We start from the raw sequence: 25,664 nt of genomic DNA on the forward strand, positions 1-25,664 counted from the left end.
AATGCAATCTGTAGTCTGACGTAGCGCAAAACCTAACCAGGACATGCAGGAAACTTCTCCAGCACAACTTCCAACCACCATAACCCATACGCTGGTCTGCACTGCGTAACAGCAGATCTGTGCTGACGTTGGAGGCAACTTTCCTTGCAGGACACGCTGGAGATGTGTTCCCGGGAGACGGAGTTTAAGAGCATCCTCTTTGCTCTCTGTTACTTTCACGGGGTGGTGGCAGAGAGACGGAAGTTTGGGCCACAGGGATGGAATCGTTCCTACCCCTTCAACACCGGGGACCTCACCATCTCTGTGAACGTGCTCTACAACTTCTTGGAGGCCAACACAAAGGTAGAGTTTCTGGCCGGTGCAGGGCAGGGGGGTGCGGGGGGTGGGGCGCCTCTCAGAAGGATGAGGAAGCGCCAGCACAGGGAGAAAGGGCGCGCACTGCGAATGGTCTACACCCTCTCCAAGTACAGGAAGGAAAGGCCAGCCGAGGACCAGCGCGAGGCCAAAAAGAGCACCTGAATATGCTAAGTAATGGCAGGAAATTAGGAAAGTGCCCTGGTCTTTACTTTGTTCCATGTGCCGTTCGCCCACGGAAGGGACTTGTCAATAGAACCTGACTTAATGACCGTGAGAAAGGGAAGGCTTTTTTGCAAGGGGGTTGGCACCTTGCCTGCACTCACCCGTGGATGTAATTTTTCAAGCCTTTAACGAGCTCCCAGGCATGCCTGACCCTGCTAGGCACTAGGGGTGTGCAGGTGAATACAACATTGCTCCTAATCTTGAGCAACATCCTGTCTTGTGGCTTAGGCTCTGCCCACAGATCAGGGCAGCCCCAATGTCTGTGTGGAGGTCTTTCTTCCCTGTCTCTCAGGTCCCCTATGATGATCTGCGCTACCTCTTTGGAGAGATCATGTATGGAGGCCATATCACAGATGACTGGGACAGGAGACTCTGCAGGACGTATCTGGAGGAATTCATCAGACCAGAAATGCTAGAAGGAGAGCTGTCTCTGGCACCAGGTTTCCCACTCCCGGGCAACCTAGATTACATTGGCTACCATCAGGTAAGGCTCCGCTCATACGAGACCTGGGTCTTCCTTCAAGTCTGTCCTGCAGGACCAGGGAAAAATGGCCTATAGAACAGAGCTCATATGGAGTGTGGTTCTCAGCCCCAAGTTTGCCCTATTCGATTTGAGAGCTGTAGGATTCCCAGCCTCAAATTAGTGATACAATTGAGCTTTCGGAGATCTTTCTATTCTTTTTTTTTTTTTTTTAAAGATTTTATTTATTTTTTTGACAGAGAGAGATAGCGAGAGCAAGAACACAAGCAGGGGGAGTGGGAGAGGGAGAAGCAGGGAGCCCGATGCGGGGCTCGATCCCAGGACCCTGGGATCATGACCTGAGCCGAAGGCAGACGCTTAACGACTGAGCCACCCAGGCGCCCCGAGATCTTTCTATTCTTGATGTTTGGTTCAATAATTCTATTTGTTGCTCTTTTCTGCAAATAACATCTGGAGCATTCGTTTGATTATTTTCATCCAAGATATTGACAAAGCCGTGAGGAGCAAAATTCCAGGTTAAGAACCTAGCCAACTCTGAGTAAAGTTTAGCGATTCTAAATATCTTCGGAGGGACATGACCTTGTGGGCAGATCATTTACCCCTCCTGTTCTTCGTTGACTGATGTAAACACAGGCACACAGGCCCATTACACACACACACATTCCCAGGGAGCTCTTCCTGTACTGTTACTTTGAGTTCTCATTTTACTAGGACCACAGCTATTTTTAAAGTGCTCATCTTTGCCTATTTATCCTGCCATGGAAGATACATTAAAAGATAATTTAAAAAAAAAAAAAAACCTTTTCTGTTGCTTGACTTTTGAACATGCCTAAAATAACTCTGAATACCAGCCTTAAGGGAAATACCATAGAAACATTAACTGCAAACCTAAAAAAAAAAAAAAAAAGTTTTGAATTCATAAAATTTAAACAGAAGGGCACCTGGCTGGCTCAGTCAGAGGAGCCAGCGACGCTTGCTCTTGGGGTCATGAGTTCGAGCCCCACGTTGGGTATAGAGATTACTTAAATAAATATTTTTTTTAAAAAACCATAAAATTGAAAGAGATAAACTGCCAAAGTCATTCAAACCAGAAAAATTTGAACCTATGAAAAGAAATTTCAAATAGTAAGACTAAAGAAGGAATTTTTTTAAAACTGCTTGACCAAGGCCGTGAAATTTGTGCAAGAGCGCCCCCTAGTGTCTGCCAGATCATCCGACAAGAGGCTCGAGGCGGAGTTTGCACAGTTCCAAATGACTGAGACAGATTTTCATCTTCTTTACATCTCTCTTCAATCCACCAGTTTATAGATGGGTGCAGGCCACCTACCAAGAGTTCAGGAGTCTGCTGGGGGCTGGAAGAAATACAAAAATAAGCACATGAATTCGCCTTTAGGGAATGAGCCATCTTTTACTTAGGCAAGAGGATACACCAGGAAATCAAAATCAAATTAGGAGGGGCACTTTCTCACGGTAATGGAAAGAACTGGAAGGGGTTGTGTGTGGAGGGAACTCTGGGAAGGCTTGTGTGTGGAGGGAGGGACAGGTGTAGACCAGGGAGCGGGCAGAGCGGCGGGGAGACTGGAGACGGATCCAGTCCTCTAAGCTTCCTGAAAAAGCGAATGCCCGCATGGGCATGGACGTTCTGGAAAACTGGCCCAGCACATGGTAAGTAACATGGTGTCAGGACGAGGCTGGCTGCAGGGATGTGCGCCAGGTGGATAGGTGCCCACGACGGCCAGAGCCGGTGAGCAGCGCTCGCCTGGAGGGCCCGAGGTCGGCGGGCCCCACGGACGGCCCCCCGGAGGGTGAACCAGAGTGGGAGGCGGGAGGCCCGTCCCTGTTGGTGTCTGAGCTCGCCCCCAACTTTCAGTACATCGATGCCGAGCTGCCTCCAGATTCGCCCTACCTCTACGGCCTGCACCCCAATGCCGAGATCGGCTTCCTGACCCAGACCTCGGAGAAGCTCTTCCGCACCGTGCTGGAGCTGCAGCCCCGGGACAGCCACGCCGGGGACGGAGCAGGGGCCACAAGGGAAGAAAAGGTAAGTGGGCGGGGGCGGGGGCACTGCCGAGCCCCTTGTCGGGCGCCCGGCGTGGGCACAGGGAGCCGCTCCTCCTGCTGGTCGCCCACCACGGGCACCACAGGCCATGCCTTGCACGCCTTCCACTCGCACGTGGCTGGCGCAGCCTTGACCCGCCGCGCCGGTTGTCCGGCTTAGCCACCGGCGGTGCCTGCCATTGGGCTCGGTTGGCTTTTCTGGTTCACCCCAAGACCATTTCTCTTCCATTTCTCTGCCAAAAGGAAGCAAGGCGGGAACAGTGGCGGCGTGGGGAGCTAGAGAGGGACCTCATGATTTCTCAGTGAACTGAGCAGTGCCGGTGGGCAGCTGTACTTAAGGGGGCCACCCTCATGCCACCAACTAGATGCTCGTTTGGTGAAGTCACTCTTGAAAATGAAAATGCCTTCTCTTGGCATGAATGACATGGGATCTGAGTCTTCCATCACTGGGCACAGGACTTCCAGGAACGTCAGGAAGGCAGAGGGGCACCGTGGAATGGAGAGGCAGACTGGGGTGAGGTCTGTGCGCCTGCTCCCTTCCCTGGCAGTCCTCCCCATCCTGGGCTCCCCCAGGTCTGTGCACCTGCTCCTTTCTGTGGCAGTCCTACCTGTCCTGGGCTCCCCAGGTCTGTGCACCTGCTCCTTTCCTTGGCTGTCCTCCCCATCCTGGGCTCCCCCAGGTCTGTGCACCTGCTCCCTTCCCTGGCAGTCCTCCCCATCCTGGGCTCCCCCAGGTCTGTGTACCTGCTCCCTTCCCTGGCAGTCCTCCCCATCCTGGGCTCCCCCAGGTCTGTGCACCTGCTCCTTTCTGTGGCAGTCCTCCCTGTCCTGGGCTCCCCCAGGTCTGTGCACCGGCTCCCTTCCCTGGCAGTCCTCCCCATCCTGGGCTCCCCCAGGTCTGTGCACCTGCTCCTTTCTGTGGCAGTCCTCCCTGTCCTGGGCTCCCCCAGGTCTGTGCACCGGCTCCCTTCCCTGGCAGTCCTCCCCATCCTGGGCTCCCCCAGGTCTGTGCACCTGCTCCTTTCTGTGGCAGTCCTCCCTGTCCTGGGCTCCCCCAGGTCTGTGCACCTGCTCCTTTCCTTGGCTGTCCTCCCCATCCTGGGCTCCCCCAGGTCTGTGCACCTGCTCCCTTCCCTGGCAGTCCTCCCCGTCCTGGGCTCCCCCAGGTCTGTGCACCTGGTCCCTTCCCTGGCAGTCCTCCCCGTCCTGGGCTCCCCCAGGTCTGTGCACCTGGTCCCTTCCCTGGCAGTCCTCCCTGTCCTGGGCTCCCCCAGGTCTGTGCACCTGCTCCTTTCTGTGGCAGTCCTCCCCGTCCTGGGCTCCCCCAGGTCTGTGCACCTGCTCCTTTCTGTGGCAGTCCTCCCTGTCCTGGGCTCCCCCAGGTCTGTGCACCTGCTCCTTTCCTTGGCTGTCCTCCCCATCCTGGGCTCCTCCATGTCTGTGCACCTGCTCCCTTCCCTGGTCATCCTCCCCGTCCTGGGCTCCCCCAGGTCTGTGCACCTGCTCCCTTCCCTGGCCGTCCTCCCCGTCCTGGCTCCTCCAGGTCTGTGTACCTCCTCCCTTCCCTGGCAGTCCTCCCTGTCCTGGGCTCCCGCAGGTCTGTGCACCTGCTCCGTGCCCTGGCTGTCCTCCCCGTCCTCTGTCCTGGTCTCCAAATCCTGCTCGGCCTGATCAGGACTGAAGAGAACCCTGTTTCTCCATGTTCCGTGTATTTTGGGACAGTGCCTCCAGACTATCTTTTCATCTCTCTGTGCAGTGTCCAAATGGCAGCTCACTGATATGGGGCTGTTTCTTCAAATTTCGCTCCAGAGATAGAAACGTGATATAAATTTAGTCATTTGTCTTCCATCCCAGCAGCACTCTCAGGTACCGTTAAAATTCTGTTCTGGTTTTTGCTGCGACAGCCCCAGAGACCCCTTTCTGACAGAGAGCGGAGGTTTTACTTTCCTTTTTCAGACATCAGCTCTTTTTCTAGAGACTGTATTGTGTGTTAACAATACAAGGTAAAGTGAATATTAATAATCCTTTCTGTAGCTCTGTATAGCTCTCAGGTGCTGCCACATCCATCAGCTCCCTCAATTTGATCTCTGCATCAGCCCTGGGAGTTGGGGGAGAGGGGGCAGGTGGAGAAAGATGCTCTTGGAAATTTTTATAGATAAAAATGGAGGCCTAGCTGACTTGCTCACACTGACGTGGGTAACGCATAACAGAACTGTATTAACTGAGCCAAGGGTCTTTGGTTGCAAGCAACAGAGGCGAATTTAGCTGAAACAGGCAAGAAAGAGCCCACTGTGTCAAAGGAATCGACCTGAGAAAGGATAGAAATCCCAATGGCTCCAGGGTCCCAGGGATAAAGAAGAGTATCCTTTCAGGGCACTTGGGTCAGTGGCTCCATCCACTTCCTGTCCCTGAATCTCAGGCTTGAGATTCACGTTTTTCTGCTCCTGGGAATGAGGATCTGGTTGGCCTACTTAGATCGTGGGAGGATGGGGCCCCGTGATGGTACCCCAAAACGATGGGGAGGAGGGGACTTCACAAGCGGAGATGGGGAGCTCTTATAGGAGATGAGGAACAACGCCCATCCCAGCAGGTGCTCCTGGAGCCCAAGCTCTCATGACCCGGGAAGGGCTGGCTTCCTCTCGCTGGTGTGCACCCTCCTCCGTCCCTCCCCACTGGCCACATGTTCTATTATGTCTGCACTTGTTCCATTTTTCTTTCTCTGCTGACAGGCCTCCTGGCCTTACTCATTTACTTCAAAATGCCAGACTCAGCCTCCAAGTGCTTGCCCCCGAATAACCCAGGATCTCAGTGCTTCAGTTCCCATTTTCCAGGAGAGACACCCTGGTGGTTCCAGCTCCCCTGGTCTAATTGGCTGACAGTTTGTGTGGTGAAAGGAATCGTGGGCCTGGGAGGAGGTTGACATGATAGATGGGGATGCTTCTTCCGGGACCCAAGGACAGAAAGTGCAGGGCAGCCTCACGGAAACTCAGAATGGAGAGTGTGGATTTATGTATATTCATCACTCCGGCTTCCTGTGGCCCCATGACCACCCTGGGCTATCCTGTGCCTTTCCAGTTTGAGCCCCTCCGCTAACCAGGTCAGCCTCTGGGTTTTCCCAACTCCCGATTCTTAGGAAAGCACCTATGCTCTCTTCTTCAGCTGGTCAGCCCGTGGGTGGGCGACTGGCATCTTTACCTCCGTGTCACAGGGGAATGGAGTCCTGGAGGGTGAGAAGCCCTTCTTAACCCTGTGTTTCCCATTGCGGGGCAGGTCAAGGCCCTCCTGGAAGAAATCCTCGAGCGAGTGACAGACGAGTTTAACATGCCAGAGCTGCTGGCCAAAGTGGAGGAGCGCACTCCCTACCTTGTCGTCACCTTCCAGGAGTGCGAGCGGATGAACGTCCTCACCAGGGAGATCCGGCACTCGCTGAGGGAGCTGGACCTCGGCTTAAAGGTAAGGGGTGGGGGGTCTTGGTGGAAGGGGCATGGCCAGAGGACACAGCTGGACCCCGGGGGAGAGAGGGAGGAGGGGGTCCCGGGGACCTGGGAGCTGGAGAGTTGTCCTAGAGCAATCCGAATGCCCGAGAAGGCATCACTCCCAGAAAGTGGGAGCGGCCGGGCTACAGGGAGGCTGAGACCCAAAGTTCTATAAAGTCTGAAGCCGTACTGAAGTTAGAAGTCAGCATATGCGAGCTGCCCGAGGAGACCACACTCTGAGGAGCAAGCTAGACGAAAATTTTGACAGCCTGGTGTCTTCTACGGACATAGTTGCTTTCGTGGGCGGGGCAGAGGAGCACTGGAAAAAAGTAGAGGTTCTAGAACTCGACGGCCCCGGGGTCACTTCCTCGCTCGCAGCCTTAAAGTGGCTTAGATCTCACTGTGTCTCAGCTTCTTCACCTGTAAGAGGGATGATGGTCCGACTTCATAAGGCTTTGGGGAAGGATGAAATAAATTCATTTACATCGAATGTTTAGAACAATCCCTAGTGTGTAGTAAATACCCCCAAAGTATTAGCTGATAATTATTATCGCCTCATCAGAGAAAAGGATGGTCATCTTTTTACAACACCAAGGTTGTAGGAAAGATCCAAGATACTGCACAAACTCTGCATTTCTCTTGAGCAATGGAAGCGTCTGTTTCTACCCCCCGTTACTTAAACACGTTTACCTGATGTGCCAGGAGGTAATTACGTCAGGGGCCTGGCCCGGCCCCTCACAGAGAAGCACCTCTGTGACAGGCACACGGGGGGTCCTGCTGCCTCTCAGGAGCTGAGGAAGGGGACAGCATACAGAGCATACAGAGGCATGTTCATTAACAGAACCGCAGCCCCAGACAGGGAAGGTGAGAACGCAGTTTTGTAGCTCGGAGTTACGTGTGCGCGGGAGAAACAACTGTGTGTTTTGTCACAAGTAGTCACCTAGAAACTGTGGCACAAGACCGCAAATTCTACGTTAGTGGGCCTTTTTTTTTTTTAATCTGTTAATTTCCTCCTCCCTCGTATACATGGAGGGAAGTAAGGAGAAAGGACAGAAAGGGATGGGGAAGAGAGTATTTGGTAATGTTTCCAAATTACGGGCCAGCCTGTAATCAAATGAAATACAACCTTCCATAGGACGATCTCAAATGTAAAGAAGGACTTGGCGGGTCACATTATGCAGCTCTATTACCGCGATAAGCAGGTATCCACTAGTAATGACCTCGAGCAGGTTTGCTGCACTCTCAGCTTATGGAGTCCATGCACTTGGCACAGTCTATTTACCCATCCGCCTTCCAATTCGTGCATTTTTCGTCCAAGAGCCGCGGCCGTGGTCGGGTGGCATGAATCATGAGCATGCCTGGGTGCAGATGAAGGGGGCAGGTGAGGAAGTGTCTCTTTGCTCTCAGTCTAGTTCAAGCAAAGCTGACCACGAGCAGCTCAGGCAGGTCTGAGCACTCCCCGCTGGAGGGCGCAGGGAGATGGAGGGGGGAAAGGCTTCTCCAGGAGGAGGCCTTGGAAGAACGAGCAGGCAGGCAGATCATAACACAGGGCACACAGAGAGATGTGGGAAAAGAAAGAAAAAAACAAGTCTGTGGCATCAGGGGAGGCACCAGCGGAGAAAGGGTGAGAGTACAACAGGGGGGACAAGGAGAAGAATCTTCCAGACGTGCCAGCAGATGAGCCCTAACCCTGCTCTGAGTCACCTGCTTTGGCCAGAGCAGAGGGTCCACTCAGGTGAGTGGACAGGCAGTCAGGACAGCTGTGGCTTGCCTTTCTCTCCTGGTCCCTCTGGGAGCTGGAGAACAGGCATTTTAAAATGCTGTCATCTAAACCCAGTCTCGTGGCCTGGCCGTCGGGCCCCCCCGGGGGATTTCAGTCCCACCTCTGCAGCCACGTTTTAAGCAGTGGCCAGGTGATTCTGGTGATGGGCGGTTTGTGAAGCACAGTGTTAAGACAAGCAGGTGGAGGGAAAAGATGGGAAAAGGAGCGTACGAGGGGACGGCAGCTGAGTTCAGGGAAGGGAGGGTGTTTAAGTCTAGGGGAGAGAGAAAGGAAAGGCAGCAGAGACGGGAGTGACCTGAGCGGGAGGGTCCACAGGATGGCCCCACTGCACAGTGTCTGACACATTCAGACTGAGGTTCTCCTGAACAGTCACTTTCAAGTTCTAGGAGTGCGTCAGGTGGTGCACAAGGGGACTCACGCTACCCAGCACATCAGACAGGCAAACCCACTCTGCCCAGCCAGGGCACCAAAGTCAGGAGAGGTCTAACTAACTACTTTTTAAAATCATGAAGTCAGTACTCTTAGCATTTATGATAAACTTTTATTTGTATCCAGTCATAATTGGCTGGATGGGAAACCGTAAGGCTACCACCCACAAAGTATCAGCTGAACTGAGAGGCACAGTAATGCTAAGCTCGAGGACTGTAGGAGCTCAAAGCACACAAAAGTGGTAGAGGAAGATAGGGTAGGCACCGAAGAGAGGTCAATTCATCATAACCATGTTCCCACAGAGAAATTTACCACAGTAAGACATCTGGCTCCTAGTCTTACACAATGAAGACAGGTTCTGTGAGTATCCAAGCTGACTGGTCAAAGGTACTAACTCCCACTGACCAAATGCACAAAAGCCTGATGTACAAAACTCCTAAAGGCCACTTTCTTTCTCTATATTAACTAGGTATAACCTTCAAAGGGCCATATACTGATGGCAGTGGGCCCAGAAAATCCTCTGCCTAGGTAGATAAATTCTAAGAGAAGCTAAATTCCTAGACCTTCACTGTCTACAGTAGTGGCCAACGATAGGTTAGCACTTAAAATATGACTAGTCCAAATTGAGATGTTCTGTAAGCATAAATTAAACACCATATTTAGGAAAGAGGCTGGGAAGATGGTGGAGCAGGAGGACCCTAAGCTCACCTCGCCCACAGATACAACAAGGTAACACATCATTGTAACTAACCCAGAAAATGACTGGCAGAACCGACTCCACAACTAGAGGTAAAGAGGCCACAGCAAAGAGGGCGGGAAGGGTGAAGACACAGTGGGGAGCTACAGCAACCGTGGCCGTCCATGGGAGGCAGGCAGCTACGGACACAGAAGGGGAGAAACAGACCATCACACAAGGGAGCCCTCACAGGGCGGACAAATCCCCATAACACCTGGCTCTGAAAACCAGAGAGGCCAAATTACATGAGTTCGTATGACCAGTGCAACTTAACACCTGGAATTGTACCAGTCAGCAGGCTCAGCTCCGGGAGAGCCAGAGGCCAAGAGGAACCTGAGTCCCCGCCCTCAAGGAGGCAGCACAATGAATGAAGGGTCTGTGCAGATACAACAAACATAGAGCAGCGGTTTGAAAAATGCCTGGGGCATAGGGGAGGGAGAGTTATTTACTGATCTCAGAGCAAGTCTGCAGGGGCAGAGATGCTAGGGAAACTCCCCCAGGAACAAACAAAGGAGTTGCCAGGAGCCATTTCCCTTCCCCTGCCCTCCAGCGTAACCACACCACCACCTGTGGGAACCACATGCTTCCACTGCGCCCCATGCCTCCAGCCTGATGCCGTGGGTTCCCTCCTCCAGAAGCCCAGTGCAAACCTTGCTAAGACCACATCCTCCCCAGCTCACACACTTTGCAGATCCACTCCCTCCAACCCAGCTGGCCTCAATCCCCAGGGCAGCGGCAGGGCCCCTCCCTAGAGAACCAATGCACAAACCTTGCCAGTGCTGCACACCCTGCACGCGTCGCAGATCTGCCCCCCTCCATACACTCCGGGCCAGAGCCCATCCGAAGTGGTACCTCAAAGCTCGCGGTGTGCAGGCAGCTCCGTGTCTGGGCCAGCACCGTTCAAAAGTGACTTCTGCCTTGGGGGGTGGGGGCTGGGGGGGCAACAACCACACACACAGACACACACACACACACGCGCACGCGCGCACCAGCCAGACGGCAGCCCCACCCAACAATGAAAGCTGCTCAGGGGACAACACAGGAAAAACGCCCTGCAGTTTGCTGCCACTACATCTCTGGCAAACGGAGTCTGACTCAACTCAAACCCACGGGGCCCCAGACTGGCCCACTAACAGGACATGGACCAAACCCTGCCCACAACAGGTGAAGAAAGCCACTGCAGACGACTGGACTGAAGGAAAGAGTGGCTCAGCCCCAACAGGAAGGCACACGTGTCACACAGGAGACACCCCTGAAGCGCTAGGTTCCAGCAAACAGGGCACTATTTTCAAAGCAGGAGATGCAGCTGACATTCCTAACACCGAGAAACACACAAACAGATAAAATGAGGACACAGAGGAATATGTCCCAAATGAAAGAACAGGACAAAACCACAGCAAGAGACCTAAGCGAAATGGATACAAGTCATATGCCTGATAGAGAATTTAAAGTAATGATCAAAGATACTCACTGGACTTGAGAAAAAAATGGAGGACATCAGTGAGACCCTTACCGATAAGATAAAAAAGAACTAATCAGAGATGAAGAACACAATAAATGACATTAAAAATACCCTAGAGGGAATAAATAGCAGGAGGGAGGAAGTAGAGGAATGAATTAATGAACCAGAACACAGGGTAACGGAAAGTCATCGAGCTGAGCAGGTGAGAGAAAAAAATTACACAAAATGTGAAAAGACTTAGGGAATTCAGCGACACCATCAAGCATAATAACATTCAAGAAGGTAGGGCTCCCAAAAGGAGGAGAGAGAGAAAAGGGGGCAGAAAAATTATTTGAAGAAATAATAGCTGAAAACTTTCTGAATCTGGGGAAGAAAACAGAAATTCCAACAAAATCAACCCAAGAAGGTCCACACCAAGACACACAACAAAAAGTAGTGATAAAGAGAATTTTTAAAGCAGCAAAAAAAAAAGAAGTTATATATAAGGGAAACCCCATAAGGCTATGAGTGGATTTTTCAGCAAGAACTTTGCAGACCAGAAGACAGTGACATGATATATTCAACGGGCTGAAAGGAAAAAATCTGCAGCCAAGAATACTCTTCAGTAAGTCTGTTATTCAGAACTGAAAGAGAGAGAGAGAGAGTTTTCCAGACAAAAAGGAATTCGTCACCACTAAACCAGCCTTACAAGAAATGTTAAAGGGGACTCTTTGGGTAGAAAGGAAGGACCATAATCAAGACTAAGAAAAGGAGGAAGCACAAAGGCAGTAAAATTACCTGTGTTTATAAAAATCGTTCAAGGGATTCACAAGATAAAAGGATATAAAGTATGACACCACATACCTAAATTATGGGGGACAAAGGAGTAAAAATTTAGTGCTTCTAAAACTTTTTTTTTTTTTTAAGATTTTATTTATTTGCGAGAAAGAGAATGAGAGACAGAGAGCATGAGAGGGAGGAGGGTCAGAGGGAGAAGCAGACTCCCTGCTGAGCAGGGAGCCTGATGTGGGACTCGATCCCGGGACTCCAGGATCATGACCTGAGCCGAAGGCAGTCGCTTAACCAACTGAGCCACCCAGGTGCCCAAATTTAGTGCTTCTAGATTTCAAACTTAAGCAACCATCAATTTCCTAAAGACTGCTATATGCAGAAGATGTTATACACCAACCTAATGGTAACTTCAAGTCAAAACCCAGTAATAGATATGCGAAAAATAAAGAGAAAGGAATCCAAACAGGTAACTAAAGAAACTTACAGTGAGAGAGCAAGGGAAGAAAGGAACAGAGAATATAAATGCAACCATAAAATAAGTAACAAAATGGCAATAAATACATACATACCTATGAATAATTCTTTGAATATAAATGGACTAAGCCCTCTGATCAAAAGACATAGAGTGACAGAATAAATAAGAAAATAAGACTCATCTATTTGCTGCCTACAAGAGACTCATTTCAGACTTAAAGACAGATACAGAATGAAAACGAAGGGATGGAGAAGCAATTATCCTGAAAATGGATGTGAAAAGAAAGGTGGGGTAGCAATACTTAGACAAATTAGACTTTGAAACAGACTAACAAGAGACAAAGAAGGACACTTCATAATCATAAAGGGTCGATCCAACAAGAAGATACAACAATTGTAAATATTTTTTAAAGATTTTATTAGTTAGAGAGGGAGCAAGCAAGCACACAGCAGGGAGCCCGATGCGGGGCTCGACCCCAGGACCCTGGGATCATGACCTGAGCCGAAGGGAGACACTTAACTGACTGAGCCACTCAGGCGCCCCAACAATTGTAAATATTTATGCACTCAACGTGGGGGCACCCAAATACTTAAAACAGTTAATAATAAAGAAAGTAATCAACAGTAATAAAATAATAGTATGGGTCTTTAACTCCCCACTTACATCAATGGAGAGATCATCCAAACAGAAAGTCAACAAGGAAACCATGGCTTTGAATGACACATTGGAGCAGATGGATTTAACAGATATATTCAGAACATTCCATCCTAAAACAACAGAATACACATTCTTTTCAAATGCACATGGAACATTCTCCAGGATAGATTACGTATTAGGCCGCAAAACAAATCTCAGCAAATTCAGAAAGATTGAAGTCATACACCATGCATCTTTTCTGACTACAACACTACAAAACTACACCACAACGCTAAAAAAAAACGACCACAATAAAAAATCTGGAAAGAACACATGGAGGTTAAATAACATGCTACTAAACAATGAATTGGTCAACCAAGAAATCAAAGAAGTCAAAAAATACATGGAGACAGGGGTGCCTGGGTGGCTCAGTTGGTTAAGCATCTGCCTTCAGCTCAGGTCATGATCTCAGGGTCCTGGGATCGAGCCCCACATCAGGCTCCCTGCTCAGTGTGGAGTCTGCTTCTCTTTCCACCCCTCCCCCTGCTCATGCGTTTGCACTCTCTCTGTCTTTCTCTCAAATATATAAATAAAATCTTTAAAAAAAATTACATGGAGACAAATTAAAATGAAAACACAAACAATCCAAAAGCTCTGGAATGCAGCAAAACCAATTCAAAGTGGGAAGTTTATAGCAATACAGGCCTACCTCAAGAAGCAAGAAACATCTCAAACAATCTATCCTTACATCTAAAGGAGCGTAAATCAGTAGAAAGAAGGAAATAATAAAGATTAGAGGAGAAATGAAATAGAAACTAAAAACAAAGCAAAAAACAATAGAACAGATCAATGAAATCTGGAGCTGGGTTTTTTTTAAAAGATCAACAAAATTGATAAACCTTTAGCAGACTCATTTAAGAAAGAGAGAGGTGGGGGTGCCTGGGTGGCTCAGTCAGTTGAGCATCCAACTCTTTTTTTTTTTTTTTAAGATTTTATTTATTTGTTTGTCAGAGAAAGAGAGAATAGGAGCAGTGGGAAGAGGCAGAGGGAGAAACAGGCTCCCTGCTGAGCATGGAGCCTGACATGGGACTCAATCCCAGGACCCCAGGATCACAACCCGAGCTGAAGGCACACACTTAACCAACTGAGCCACCCAGGCATCCCGAGCATCCAACTCTTGATTTCAGCTCAGGTCATGATCTCAGGGTCATGGGATCGAGCCCCACATCAGGCTCCATGCCAAGATTCTTTCTCTCTCCCTCTCCTCCTCCCCAGCCCACTCATCATGCTCGCTCTTGAGAGAGAGAGAGAGAAGGGGCTCAAAAAAATCAGAAATTAAAGACAAGAAATAAAAACCAACACTGCAGTAATACAAAGGATTGTTAGAGATTATGAAAGATTATATGCCAACAAACTGGACAACCTAGAAGTAATGGATAAATTCCTAGAAGTATATATAACCCCCCAAAACTGAATCAGGAAGAAATAGAAAATTTGAACAGACCAATTACCAGCAATGAAATTGAATCACTAATCAAAAAACTCCCCAAAACACAAAAGACCAGATGGCTTCACAGGTGAATTCTACCAAACATTAAAGAAGAGTTAATACCTATTCTTCTCAAACTATTCCAAAAAATAGAAGAGGGAGGAAAATCTCCAAATTCACTCTATTTGGCTGGCATTACCCTGATACCAAAACCAGAGTAAAGACACTACATATAAAACAGAACTATAGGCCAATATCTCTGATGAACACAGTTGCAAAAATTCTCAACAAAATACTAGAAAACTGAATCCAACTATGCATTAAATAAGTTATTCACCACAATCAAGTGTGATTTATCCGTGAGATGGAGTTGTTCAACATTCACAAATCAATCAACATGACACATCACATAAATAAGAGAGAAGATAAAACCACATGATCATTTCAATACATGCAGAAAAAGCACTTGACAAAGTACAACATCCATTCATGATTTAAAAAACAAACAAACAAACAAAAAACCTCCACAAAGTAGGGTTACAGGAACCCTACCTCAACATAATAAAGGCCATATATGAAAAGAGCCCAAGCAGGGGGAGAGGCAGAGAGAGAGGGACAAGCAGACTCCCCGCTGCTCAATCGCAGGACCCCAAGATCATGACCTGAAATGAAGTCAGACACTTAGCCGACTGAGCCACCCAGGTGCCCCAGGAATCGTTCTTGATTATTCAGATGTTTTAGGCCATCAGACTATTTTTTCCCCCAAGCTTCCAGTGGCTAATTCACAAAATCTGTTTCTAAATACGTGAAGGATGCTCAAACTTGAAGTCCAGCTTGCTGACTTGGAGAACTACTCCAGCTTTTTACTCTGATCCATTGTGTGCTGACTTGATAGTGCAGGTGTGATAGGGCCTTGCTTTGACCCGTGGACGGCTTACAGTCACCACTCACCAGACAGCCGCCCTGGCCCACGTGCTTCAGGTTTTCCAGCACTCTGTCAGAAGACCCAGCTGGATGGACTGTGGTCACCCTCAGTCTGGAAGCTGAGGGGCACGGCCCATATCATTCCCACTGCCCTCCCCATCCCCTCCCCTGCTCCAGAAAAGTGAAAGCTGGTTGCAAAGACCATTTTCATAGGGAAGAAAAAGCAGATAGGAACTGACCGTCAGGACAGGGTGCAGCCTGCAGTCCCTCGAGGAGGAGGACATGGGTGTTGCTGACCCCCTTGTGAGCCCAGGGCACCAGCTGCTTCAGACCCATCAGGGGTGCACTTTCCAAATGGACGTTACTGGCCCTCTGGAGGTTGGAGTCCTTAGGTATGGATTGCAGTCTAGGAATCTGAGCTTTTTTATTAAAAAAAAAAACACTAATAATAGTTCACTGACTTCAAAGAATGAAGACCTGTAGGAAAAATAAGGTTTTTACTCAAGATTATGAAACCATGCCTTTATAGGGATGAATAAAGTGGTTAAGGTCACAGCCAGCTAGCCTTTGTATCTATGATAAGGGCTCCCCACTGACCCTAGCCTTTAGTTCTAGATTCACCTGCCATACTGCCATGCAGCAAGCAAGTCAGAGGACCCTGAAATGCAGCAAGTTCCTAAGACAGGGATTCAGTGTTTTCTTGGTAAGTTTTCTTCTAGCTGACTCTTGACCTGCAAGTACAGATATTAATCAGTGTTACAGAGGATCCAGGCAGGAGGAATTTGAGAAAATTGGGCTTGAACAAATGTAAACAGGTTTCTGTAGGATAGTATAGCTGGAGTCTTTAAGAAGGGCCCACTTGTCCACAGCTTGGCCACAGAAATTTCCTGTCTGCCCACCCCAGCCTCCACCAATCTGGCAATAGCCCAAGAAACATGTTTTCCTGAACAGCTTTCGGGAAATGCTGTCCTAAAGTCTTCTCCTAAGAAAGGGATGAAACTTACACTTAGTGAATCTGCGGTGGGATTCTCTCATTTCTTCTCAGCCCTACAATGAAAATGAGTCATTCCTACTTGGCTCAAGGTCACGGGAATACTGACTTCAGAAACCAACTACAAGGTGAATGGTTTCCTCTTTTCTGGAATTGTTCTTCACTCTCAAACTGGCAAAACCTCAGACAGCACATTCTTGAAGTCTGTCACTCCCACATTCAATTAGCAAATGCAAAATCGTGGTCAGAATGAATTAACATCATATTTTAAGCGGATGTGAGAAATTTTTAAGAAAGCCAAGTTACACATTTTATGTTCCTCTATCAAAATGAATTCAGATGTCCAAATGCTGTTAAAAATTAAGTATGGCTTTTTTTTTTTTTTAAGATTTCATTTTTTTAGAGCCGATTTTAGGTTCACAGCAAAATCAAGAGGAACATAAGAGAGATTTTCCACATACTCCCTGCCCCCCCAGAGCCTGCCCCACTATCTACGTCTCCCAGCAGAGTGGTCCACTTGTTACAACTGAGGAGCCTACACTAACTTACCACAATCACCCACAGTCCATAGTTTACACTGGGGCTCACTCTTGATGGTGTACATTCCAGGGGTTCGGACAAATATGTATGACACGACTGTGAGACTTGGCAGAAAGGGAAGAAGAAAGGCGATCCCTTTGTTGTTCAGGCTTACTATGGAATCGGGCTACTGTTAGGGAAAGAGCCCCACACTTCCACTGAACTGAGGACACACAGAGCAGAGGTCATAAAGACCAAGGTAATGGGGTTTGTAGGGCAGAGTGCTTATGGCAGGGAGCTGCCCAGACAAAAAGCCTCAGATATCCACAGAGGGACCCCCAAGACACTGGCTGGCTACTGCTCTGTACATGAGTGAGAAAAAAACTACCCAAGGCTGGGAAGGAACCATGACACAGGAGCAGAGAGAACAATCCTCAGAGCTCCCACAGAGCTGGGAATAGTTCCCACTAGCTGGCATACAGAGAAATTAAAACAAAAAACAAAAAAACAAAGTTTCAGGGAAGATTCTCAGAAGGGTATCAACTTAGTAAAAGGACTAAATTGAACCCAGACTAAGACTGAAAGCTGGTCTATACTCCCCCAACAGCAAAGATGAAATCCAAGCTGCCAACAGATCCACTGAGTTCAAGTAAATTAACTGCAGGCAAAAAAATTCTTTCCCGGGGTGCCTAGGTGGCTCAGTCATTGGGCATCTGCCTTTGGCTCGGGTCATGGTCCCAGGGTTCTGGGATCAAGCCCCGCGTGGGGCTTCCTGCTCAGCAGGGAGCCAGCTTCTCCCCCTCCCTCTGATGCTCCCCCTGCTTGTACTCTCTGTCAAATAAATAAATAAATAAAATCTTTAAAAAAAAAAAATTCTTTCCAGCACTATTTAAAGGAATAAAACAAAATCCAGCACTCAAAAATGTAAAATTCATAGTGTCTGACATGCACTAAACTAATTACAGGCATGTAAAGAAGCGGGAATATATGACCCATATCCAGGAGAAGAGTGGATCAGTTGAAATGGCACCAAAAATGGCAAGGATGATGGAATTTGCAGGCAGGGAGGTTAGGACACAATCCTGAGTTTGCTGTGTCTGTTGAAGGAGACAGAAGAAAATACGAACATGATGATGTACAAATGGAACATATAAACAGAACGTACAGAGATAGAAAATGCAATAGTTGAATGAAAAATGAGACCTTTGGAAGACTTACAGCTGATGAAAACATAGCAAAAGAAACTACCCAAAGTGAGGGAAAAAGAAAAAATACTGAAAAAAAGTAAACAGCACATCAGGGACCTGTGGGATAATATCTAGTGGTCTAACACATGTAACTGGAGTCCCAGGAAGATGGAGGTGAGAGGGAGGGTCAAAAAAAAAAAAAACTTAAATAAGGGCCATGGTTTTGCAGATCTGTCAAAAACTATAAATCCGGGGCGCCTGGGTGGCTCAGTCATTAAGCGTCTGCCTTCAGCTCAGGTCATGATCCCAGGGTCCTGGGATCAAGCCCCACATAGGGCTTCCTGCTCGGCGGGAAGCCTGCTTCTCCCTCTCCCACTCCCCCTGCTTCTGTTCCTGCTCTCGCTAACACTCTCTGTCAAATAAATACTTTAAAAAATATATATATATATGTATATAAATCCACAGGCACAAGAAGCTCAACATGCCCCATGTAGAACAGACCTAATGAAAACTATGTAAAGGTACCTCATGATGAAGTTGGTGAAACCCAAGGGTAAAGCAGGCGGGATGAGGGGCAAGGCGGGAGTGGGGGTGGAGAATATGCAAAGGAGCAAAGAGAGAAATGACAGCAGACTTCTCGCAGGGAGCTATGCAAACTGGACACAGTGGAGAGATACCATGAATGTACTAAAGGGAAAGCACCAAAAAGAAAATGATAGGGGTGCCAGAGTGGCTCAGTCAGTTGGGTGTCTGACTCTTGATTTCAGCTCAGGTCATGGTCTCAGGGTCATGGGATCGAGCACCATGGTAGGCTTCTTGCTCAGTGGGAAGTCTCCTGGAGATTCTCTCTCTCCCTCTGCCCCTCCTCCCAGCTCTCCCTCTCTAATAAATAAATCTTTAAAAAAGAAGAAAACGATAAACCCAGAACTCTTGGAGTAGCCAAAATAAAAACAAAAAACCAAACTTTCAAAAAAGAAAACTAAATACAGGCATACCTCATTTTGTTGCATTTCACTCTACTGAGCTTCACAGATACTGCTTTTTTGTTTTGTTTTTTATAGATAGAAGGATTGTGGCAACCCTGCATTGAGCAGGTCTATAGGTCTCATTTTTTCCAACAACATTTGCTCACTTTGTTTCTCTGTGTCACATTTTGGTAATTCTCACAATATTTCAAACTTTTTCATTATTATTGTTATGGTTATCTGTGATCAGTGATCTTTGATATTACTGTTGTAATTGCTTTGGAGTGCACAAACCATGCCCATTTTTAAAAATATTTTTTATTTATTTGAGAGAGAGAGTGAGCAAGAGAGAGAACACAAGCCAGGGGGAGAGGCAGAGGGAGAAGCAGACTCCCTGCTGAGCAGGGAGCCCAACACAGGGCTCAATCCCAAGACCCTGGGATCATGACCTGAATCAAAGGGAGACCCTTAACTGACTGAGCCACCCACATGCCCCAACCATGCCCATTTAAAACAGCAAACTTGATAAATGTTTATGTGTTCTGACTGCACCATTGACCAGCTTCCCTGTGTCTCTCACTTTCTCCACTTGGCTCCCTCTTCCATGAGACACAACAGTATCGAAATTAGGCCAATTAATAACCCTACAACAGCTCCTAAGTGTTCAAGTGAAAGGAAGAGTCACACGTCTTTCACTTGAAATCAAAAGCTGGAAATGATTAAGCTTAGTGAGGAAGGCATGTTGAAAGCCAAGAGAGGCCAAAAGCTAGGCCCCTTATACCAAATGGTTAGCTAAGCTGTGAATGCAGAGGAAAAGTTCTTAAAGGAAATTAAACTGCTTCTCCAGTGAACACACAAATGATAAGAAAGTGAAACAGCCTTATTGCTCTTATGGAAAAAGTTTTAGTGGTCTAGATAGAAGGTCAAGCCAGCCCCAACATTCCCCTAAGCAAAAGCCTAATCCAGAGCAAGGCCCTAATGCTCTTCAATTCCATGAAAGTGGAGAGAGGTGAGGAAGCCACAGAAGAAAAGTCTGAAGCTAGCAGAGGTTGGTTCAGGAGGTTTAAGGAAAGAAGCCATCTCCATGACATAAAAGTGCAAGGTCAAGCAGCAAGTGCTGATGTAGAAGCTGCAGGAAGTTCTCCAGAAGTTGGAGCTAAGATAACTAATGAAGGTGGCTACACTCAGCAACAGATTTTCAATGTAGATGAAACAGCTTTCTATTGGGAGAAGACGCCATCTAGAACTTCTGTAGCTAGACAGAAGTCAACGCCTTGCTTCAAACCTTCAAAGGTCAGGCTGACTCTCTTGTTAGGGGCTCATGCAGCTGGTGACTTTAAGTTGAAGCCAATGCTCATTTACCATTCTGAGAATCTTAGGGCCCTTCAGCATGATGCTAAATCTATCTGCCTGTGCTCTGTCACTGGACCAACAAAGCCTGGATGACAGCACATCTGTTTACAACATGGTTTCCTGAATATTTTAAGCCCACTGCTCAGAAAGACACCTTTCAAAATATTACTGCTTGTTGACAATGCACCTGGTCACCCAAGAGCTCTGATGGAGATGGACAGTGAGATTTATGTTGTTTTCACTCCAGCTAACACAACATCCATTCTGTAGCCCATGGATCAAGGAGTCATTTCAACTTTCAAGTCTTACTATTTAAGAAATACATTTCGTAAGGCTCTTGCTGCCATAGATAGTGTGATTCCTCTGATGGATGTGGAAAAAGTAAATTGATAACCTTTGGAGAGGATTCAACATCCTAGATGCCATCAAGAACATTTGTGATTCATGGGAAGAGGTCAAAATACCAACATGAACAGGAGGAGTTTGGAAGAACCTGATTCCAACCCCTTAACAACTGAGCCACGCAGGCGCCCCTGTACGTTGTTTTTTTAGACATAATGCTAGTACACACTTAGTAGATTACAGTATAGTGTAAACATAACTTCCACATGCACTGGAAAACCAGAACCTTCATTTGACTCACCTTATTGCAATACAGTTTCTTGTAGTGGTCTAGAACCGAACCCACGGTATCTCTGAGGTGTGCCTATAAGCATATTCTCGGACAACTGAGAGAATTCATATCCAGTAGGCCTAAAATATAAGAATGTTAAAAGAAATTCTTCAGACAGAAGGAAAGTGATACTATAAAGAAATCAGGGTCTACACAAAGTACTGACTGTCTCCATAGATGGTAAATATGTGAGTTGTATTAAAGACATTTTTTATCACTTAAAAATCGTAAAAAACAATTAACTTTTTAAAACAAAAATAGCAATTACTATGGGCTTTATAACATATGTAGAACCAAATGTATGTCAACAACAGCATAAAAAATAAGAGGGGGGAGGCGCCTGGGTGGCTGGCTCAGTCGTTAGCGGCTGACTTCGGCTCAGGTCATGATCCCAGGGTCCTGGGTTCAAGCCCCACATCGGGCTCCCTGCTTGGCAGGAAGCCTGCTTCTCCCTCTCCCACTCCCCCTGCTTGTGTTCCTGCTCTCGCTCTCTCTCTGTCAAATAAATAAATAAAATCTTTAAAAAAAAAAAAAAAGGGGAAAACACAATTATCATGCCGTACGCGATGTGGCATATTATTTGAAGGTACACTGTGCTAACTTAAAGACATATACTGTAAATCTTAGAGGCAGGGTCAGCAAACTGCTGGCCTGCAGGCCAAATCCAGCCCACAACCTGTTTCTGTAAGGAAACATTTACTGGAACATGGCCAGCCGTTAATTTACACGTTGTTTATAGCTGCTTTTGTGTTACAACTGACGAGGCGAGCAGCTGCAACAGATATTGTGTGGCTTGCAAAGCCCACAGTATTTACTATGTGATGCTTTACAGAAAATTTGCCAACCCCTGCCCTAGGGCAACCACTAAAATAAATTAAAAAAAAAAATTGGTAGATTTAAACTCTGTCATATTGATAATTACATTAAATATAAATAGTCCAAGCGTCCAAAGTACTGATTAGAACTGTCAGAACAGATAAACAAGATGTAATAATATGCTATTGTGTTGGGATCCTGTCCCCAGATCACTCCCTCAGTTGAAGACTGGATCTCAGCATACAGTTATACATATGACTGAGATTGTTATAATGGGACAGTAAGAATACACACGCAGCTGGATCATGAAGGAAAAAGTCACAGGCAGAGTCAGGAGAAATCCATATGCAGACTTCTCATGCTATATCCCTCCTGTGAGGTATCACACAGAGTATGATCCTATATCCAGAGAAAATATTTTAGGAATGAAGGGGAAATCAAGATATTTTCAGATGAAGGAAAATCATAACGGCATTTGTCACCAACAAACCAACCCTAAAAGATGGGAGGAGGGGAGAGTCTGAGATGGTGATGTAAGTAGACCCTGAACTCAACCCCTCCATGGTCACACCGAGTCTACACCTATATATAGAACAATTCCTCCTGAAAAGGAAGTGAGGGCTGAGTGAACAGTTTCTGCACAACAAAGGATAGAGGACCTACATACAGTGGGGAGGGATAGTACTGAGGGACCAGGAGCAGATTAATCTGCCAGAAGAAGAGAAAGAAGGGGCAGGAAATTTATTTGAAGAAATAATAGCTGAAAACTCCCCTAACCTGTGGAAGAAAACAGACATCCAGGTCCAGGAACCACAAAAAGTCCCAAACAAGATGAACTCAAGAATGGTCCAAACCAAGACATATAATAATGTCAAAGTTTAAAAATAAAGGGAGCATCTAAAAATTGTCAAAAGAGAAGCAACGTTATATACAAGGGAAACGCCATGAGGCTATCAGCTGAGTTTTTAGCAGAAATTTTACAAGCCAGGGTGCACCTGGGTGGCTCAGTCAGTTAAGTGTCTGACTCTTGATTTTGGCTCAGGTCATGATCTCAGGGTCGTGGGATCAAGGCCCACGTCAGGCTCTGCACTGAGCATGGAGCCTCCTTAAGGATCTTTCCCTCTCCCTCTGCCCACACCCCGCACTCTCTCTTAGAAAAGAAAATTTTACAAGCCAGAAGGGACTGGCATGATATAGTCAAAGTACTGAAAGGAAAAAGCCTACAGCTAAGGATACTCTACCTGATAACGTTACCATTCAGAATTTAAAGAGATAGAGTTCTCAAACAAAAGTTAAAGGAGTTCATCACCACTAAATCAGCCATACAAGAAATGGTAAAGAGATTTTTTAAGCAGAAAAGGCCATAATTAGAAATAAGAAAATTATTTTTTAAATTTCATGAGTCAAAGCAAACATAAAAGTAGTAGATCAGTCATTTATAAAAGCTAGTATGGCATTACCCTGATACCAAAACCAGGCAGACACTACAAAAAAAGAAAACAACAGGTCAGTATCTCTGATGAACATAGATTCAAAAATCCTGAGCAAAGTATTAGCAAATCTAATCCAACAATACATTATATAAATCATTCACCACGATTTATTCTGGGGATGCAAGGGTGGTTCAATATTCACAAAATAATCAATGTGAAACACCATTTTAACAAGAGAAAGGATTAAAAACATGATCATTTAAATAGGTACAGAAAAACATTTGACAAAATTCAATATCCATTCATGATAAAAACTCTCAACAAGTGGGCTTAGAGGGAACATACTTCAACATAATAAAGACCATATATTAAAAACTCACAACTAACATCCTACTCAATGGTGAAAAACTGAAAAGATTTTCCTCTAAGATCAGGAACAAGACAGGAGGCTCACTCTCACCACTGTTATTCAACATAATTCTGTAAGGCCTAAACACAGCAATGAGACAAAAAAAAAAAGAAAAAAAGAAATAGAATGCATCCAAATTGGTAAGGAAGTTAAACTGTCACTATCTGCAAATACCATAATATTATAGATAGAAAGCCCTAAAGACTCCACCAAAAAACTATTAGAAGTAAAAAATGAATTCAGTAAAGTTGCAGGATACTGCATTCTGCTTCATACTGTTCATACTGTTTCAATACACTAATAATGAAGGAGCAGAAAGAGAAATAAGAAAACAATTCTAATTGCTTCTTGGCCTTTTGGCTAGGATTAAGTGAAGAAAACAATTCTATTTACAATTGCAACAAAAAGAAAAAAAAAGCCCTAGGAATAAACTTAGCCAAGGAGGTGAAAGACCTATACTCTGAAAACTATAGGACATTGATGAAAGAAAGTGAAGATAACACAAACAAATGGAAAGATATTCCATGCTCATGGACTGGGAGAACCAATATTGTTAAAATGTCCACACAACCCAAAGCAATCTACAGATTCAGTGCAATCCCTATCAAATTACCAATAGCATTTTTCACAGAACTAAAACAAATTATCCTAAAATTTGTATGGAGCCATAAAAGACCCCAAATAATCAAAGTAATCCTGAGAAAGAACAAAACTGGAGGTATTACCATCCTAGATTTCAAGGTATACTACAGAACTGTAGGAATGAAAACAGTGTGGTACTAGAACAAAAAAAGATACATAGATCAATCGAACAGAACAGAGAGCCCAAAATAAACCCATAATTATATGGTCAATTAATCTACGACTAAGGAGGCAAAAATACAATGGGGAAAAGACAGTCTCTTCAATAAATAGTGTTGGGAAAACTGGACAGACACATGCCAAAAAATGAAAATGGACAACTTTCTAGTACCATACAAAAATTAACTCAAAATGGATTAAAGACCTAAATGTGAGACCTGAAACCATAAAAATCCGAGAAGAGAACACAGGCAGTAATTTCTTTGACATCAGCCATAGAAACATTTTTCTAGATAAAAAAAAACCCTGAAATACCTACATGCAAATCTAACAAAACATGTACAGGACTTGTGTGCTGAAAACTACAAAACAGTGATAAGAGAAATTAAAGAATATATAAATAAATGGAGGGACATAGTGTGTTCACGGATTAGAAGACTACATAGTAAAGATGTCAATTTTACTCAAATTGTTACACAGGTTCAACGCAATTCCTACCAAAATCCCAGCAAGAACCGTTTGTAGATACAGGGAAGATCATTCTAAAATTTATGTGGAAAAGCAAAGGAACTAAAATAGTGAAGACAATTTTGAAACAGAATAAAGTAGGAGGAAGCAGTTTCCCTAATTTCAGAACTTATTATATAGTTATTGTAATCAAGACTGTGTGGTATTGGTAGAGGGACAGACACACAAAACAGAATAAAGAAACTGGAAATAGATTTTCCCAAATATCCCAACTGATTTTTGACAAAGGTGCAAAAGCAAGTCAGTGGGGGAAAGAAAGCCTTTCAACAAACAGTGCTGGAGTAATTTGACATAATAGGCAAAAATACTGACCTCAAGCTAAGTTTCACACCTTGTAAAAAATTAACTCAAAATGCATCAAGGACTTAAGTGTAAAACTTAAAACTATAAAACTCCTGGGAGGGGGCGGGGAACAGAAATCCTCAAGCTGGGGCGGGGGGAGCAGGAAAATAGTTCTTAGACATGACACCAAAAAAACATAAGCCATAAAATAAAAAACTGATAAACTGAACTTCATCAAAATTAAAAATCTTTGCTCTAAAAAAGACCCTTTTGAAATGAAAAGGTAAGCCATAGACTGGGTAAAAGTATTTGCATTCCCATATCTGAAAAAGGACTAATATCAAGAATATATAATTTTTTGAAACTCAACAGTAAAAAAAAAATTAGAAAATAAGCAAAAGATATTAA

General features: G+C 45.8%; 1 protein-coding gene across 1 annotated transcript in view; it reads left to right on the plus strand.

Annotated features, from left to right (window-relative positions):
- The window catches only part of DNAH9 (dynein axonemal heavy chain 9), a 336,543-nt gene that overhangs the window by 295,609 nt on the left and 15,270 nt on the right, over positions 1–25,664 (plus strand). The window contains exons 64-67 of the mRNA XM_064583354.1: positions 151–342; positions 872–1,063; positions 2,931–3,101; positions 6,389–6,571. Coding sequence (XP_064439424.1) covers positions 151–342; positions 872–1,063; positions 2,931–3,101; positions 6,389–6,571 — 738 coding nt within the window. The remainder of the gene's footprint in view (positions 1–150; positions 343–871; positions 1,064–2,930; positions 3,102–6,388; positions 6,572–25,664) is intronic.

Source organism: Mirounga angustirostris, unplaced genomic scaffold (genome assembly GCF_029215605.1).
Source record: "Mirounga angustirostris isolate CCGP_5_RB_7025 unplaced genomic scaffold, mMirAng1.0.hap1 SCAF_17, whole genome shotgun sequence".
Classification (NCBI taxonomy): Eukaryota; Metazoa; Chordata; class Mammalia; order Carnivora; family Phocidae; genus Mirounga; species Mirounga angustirostris.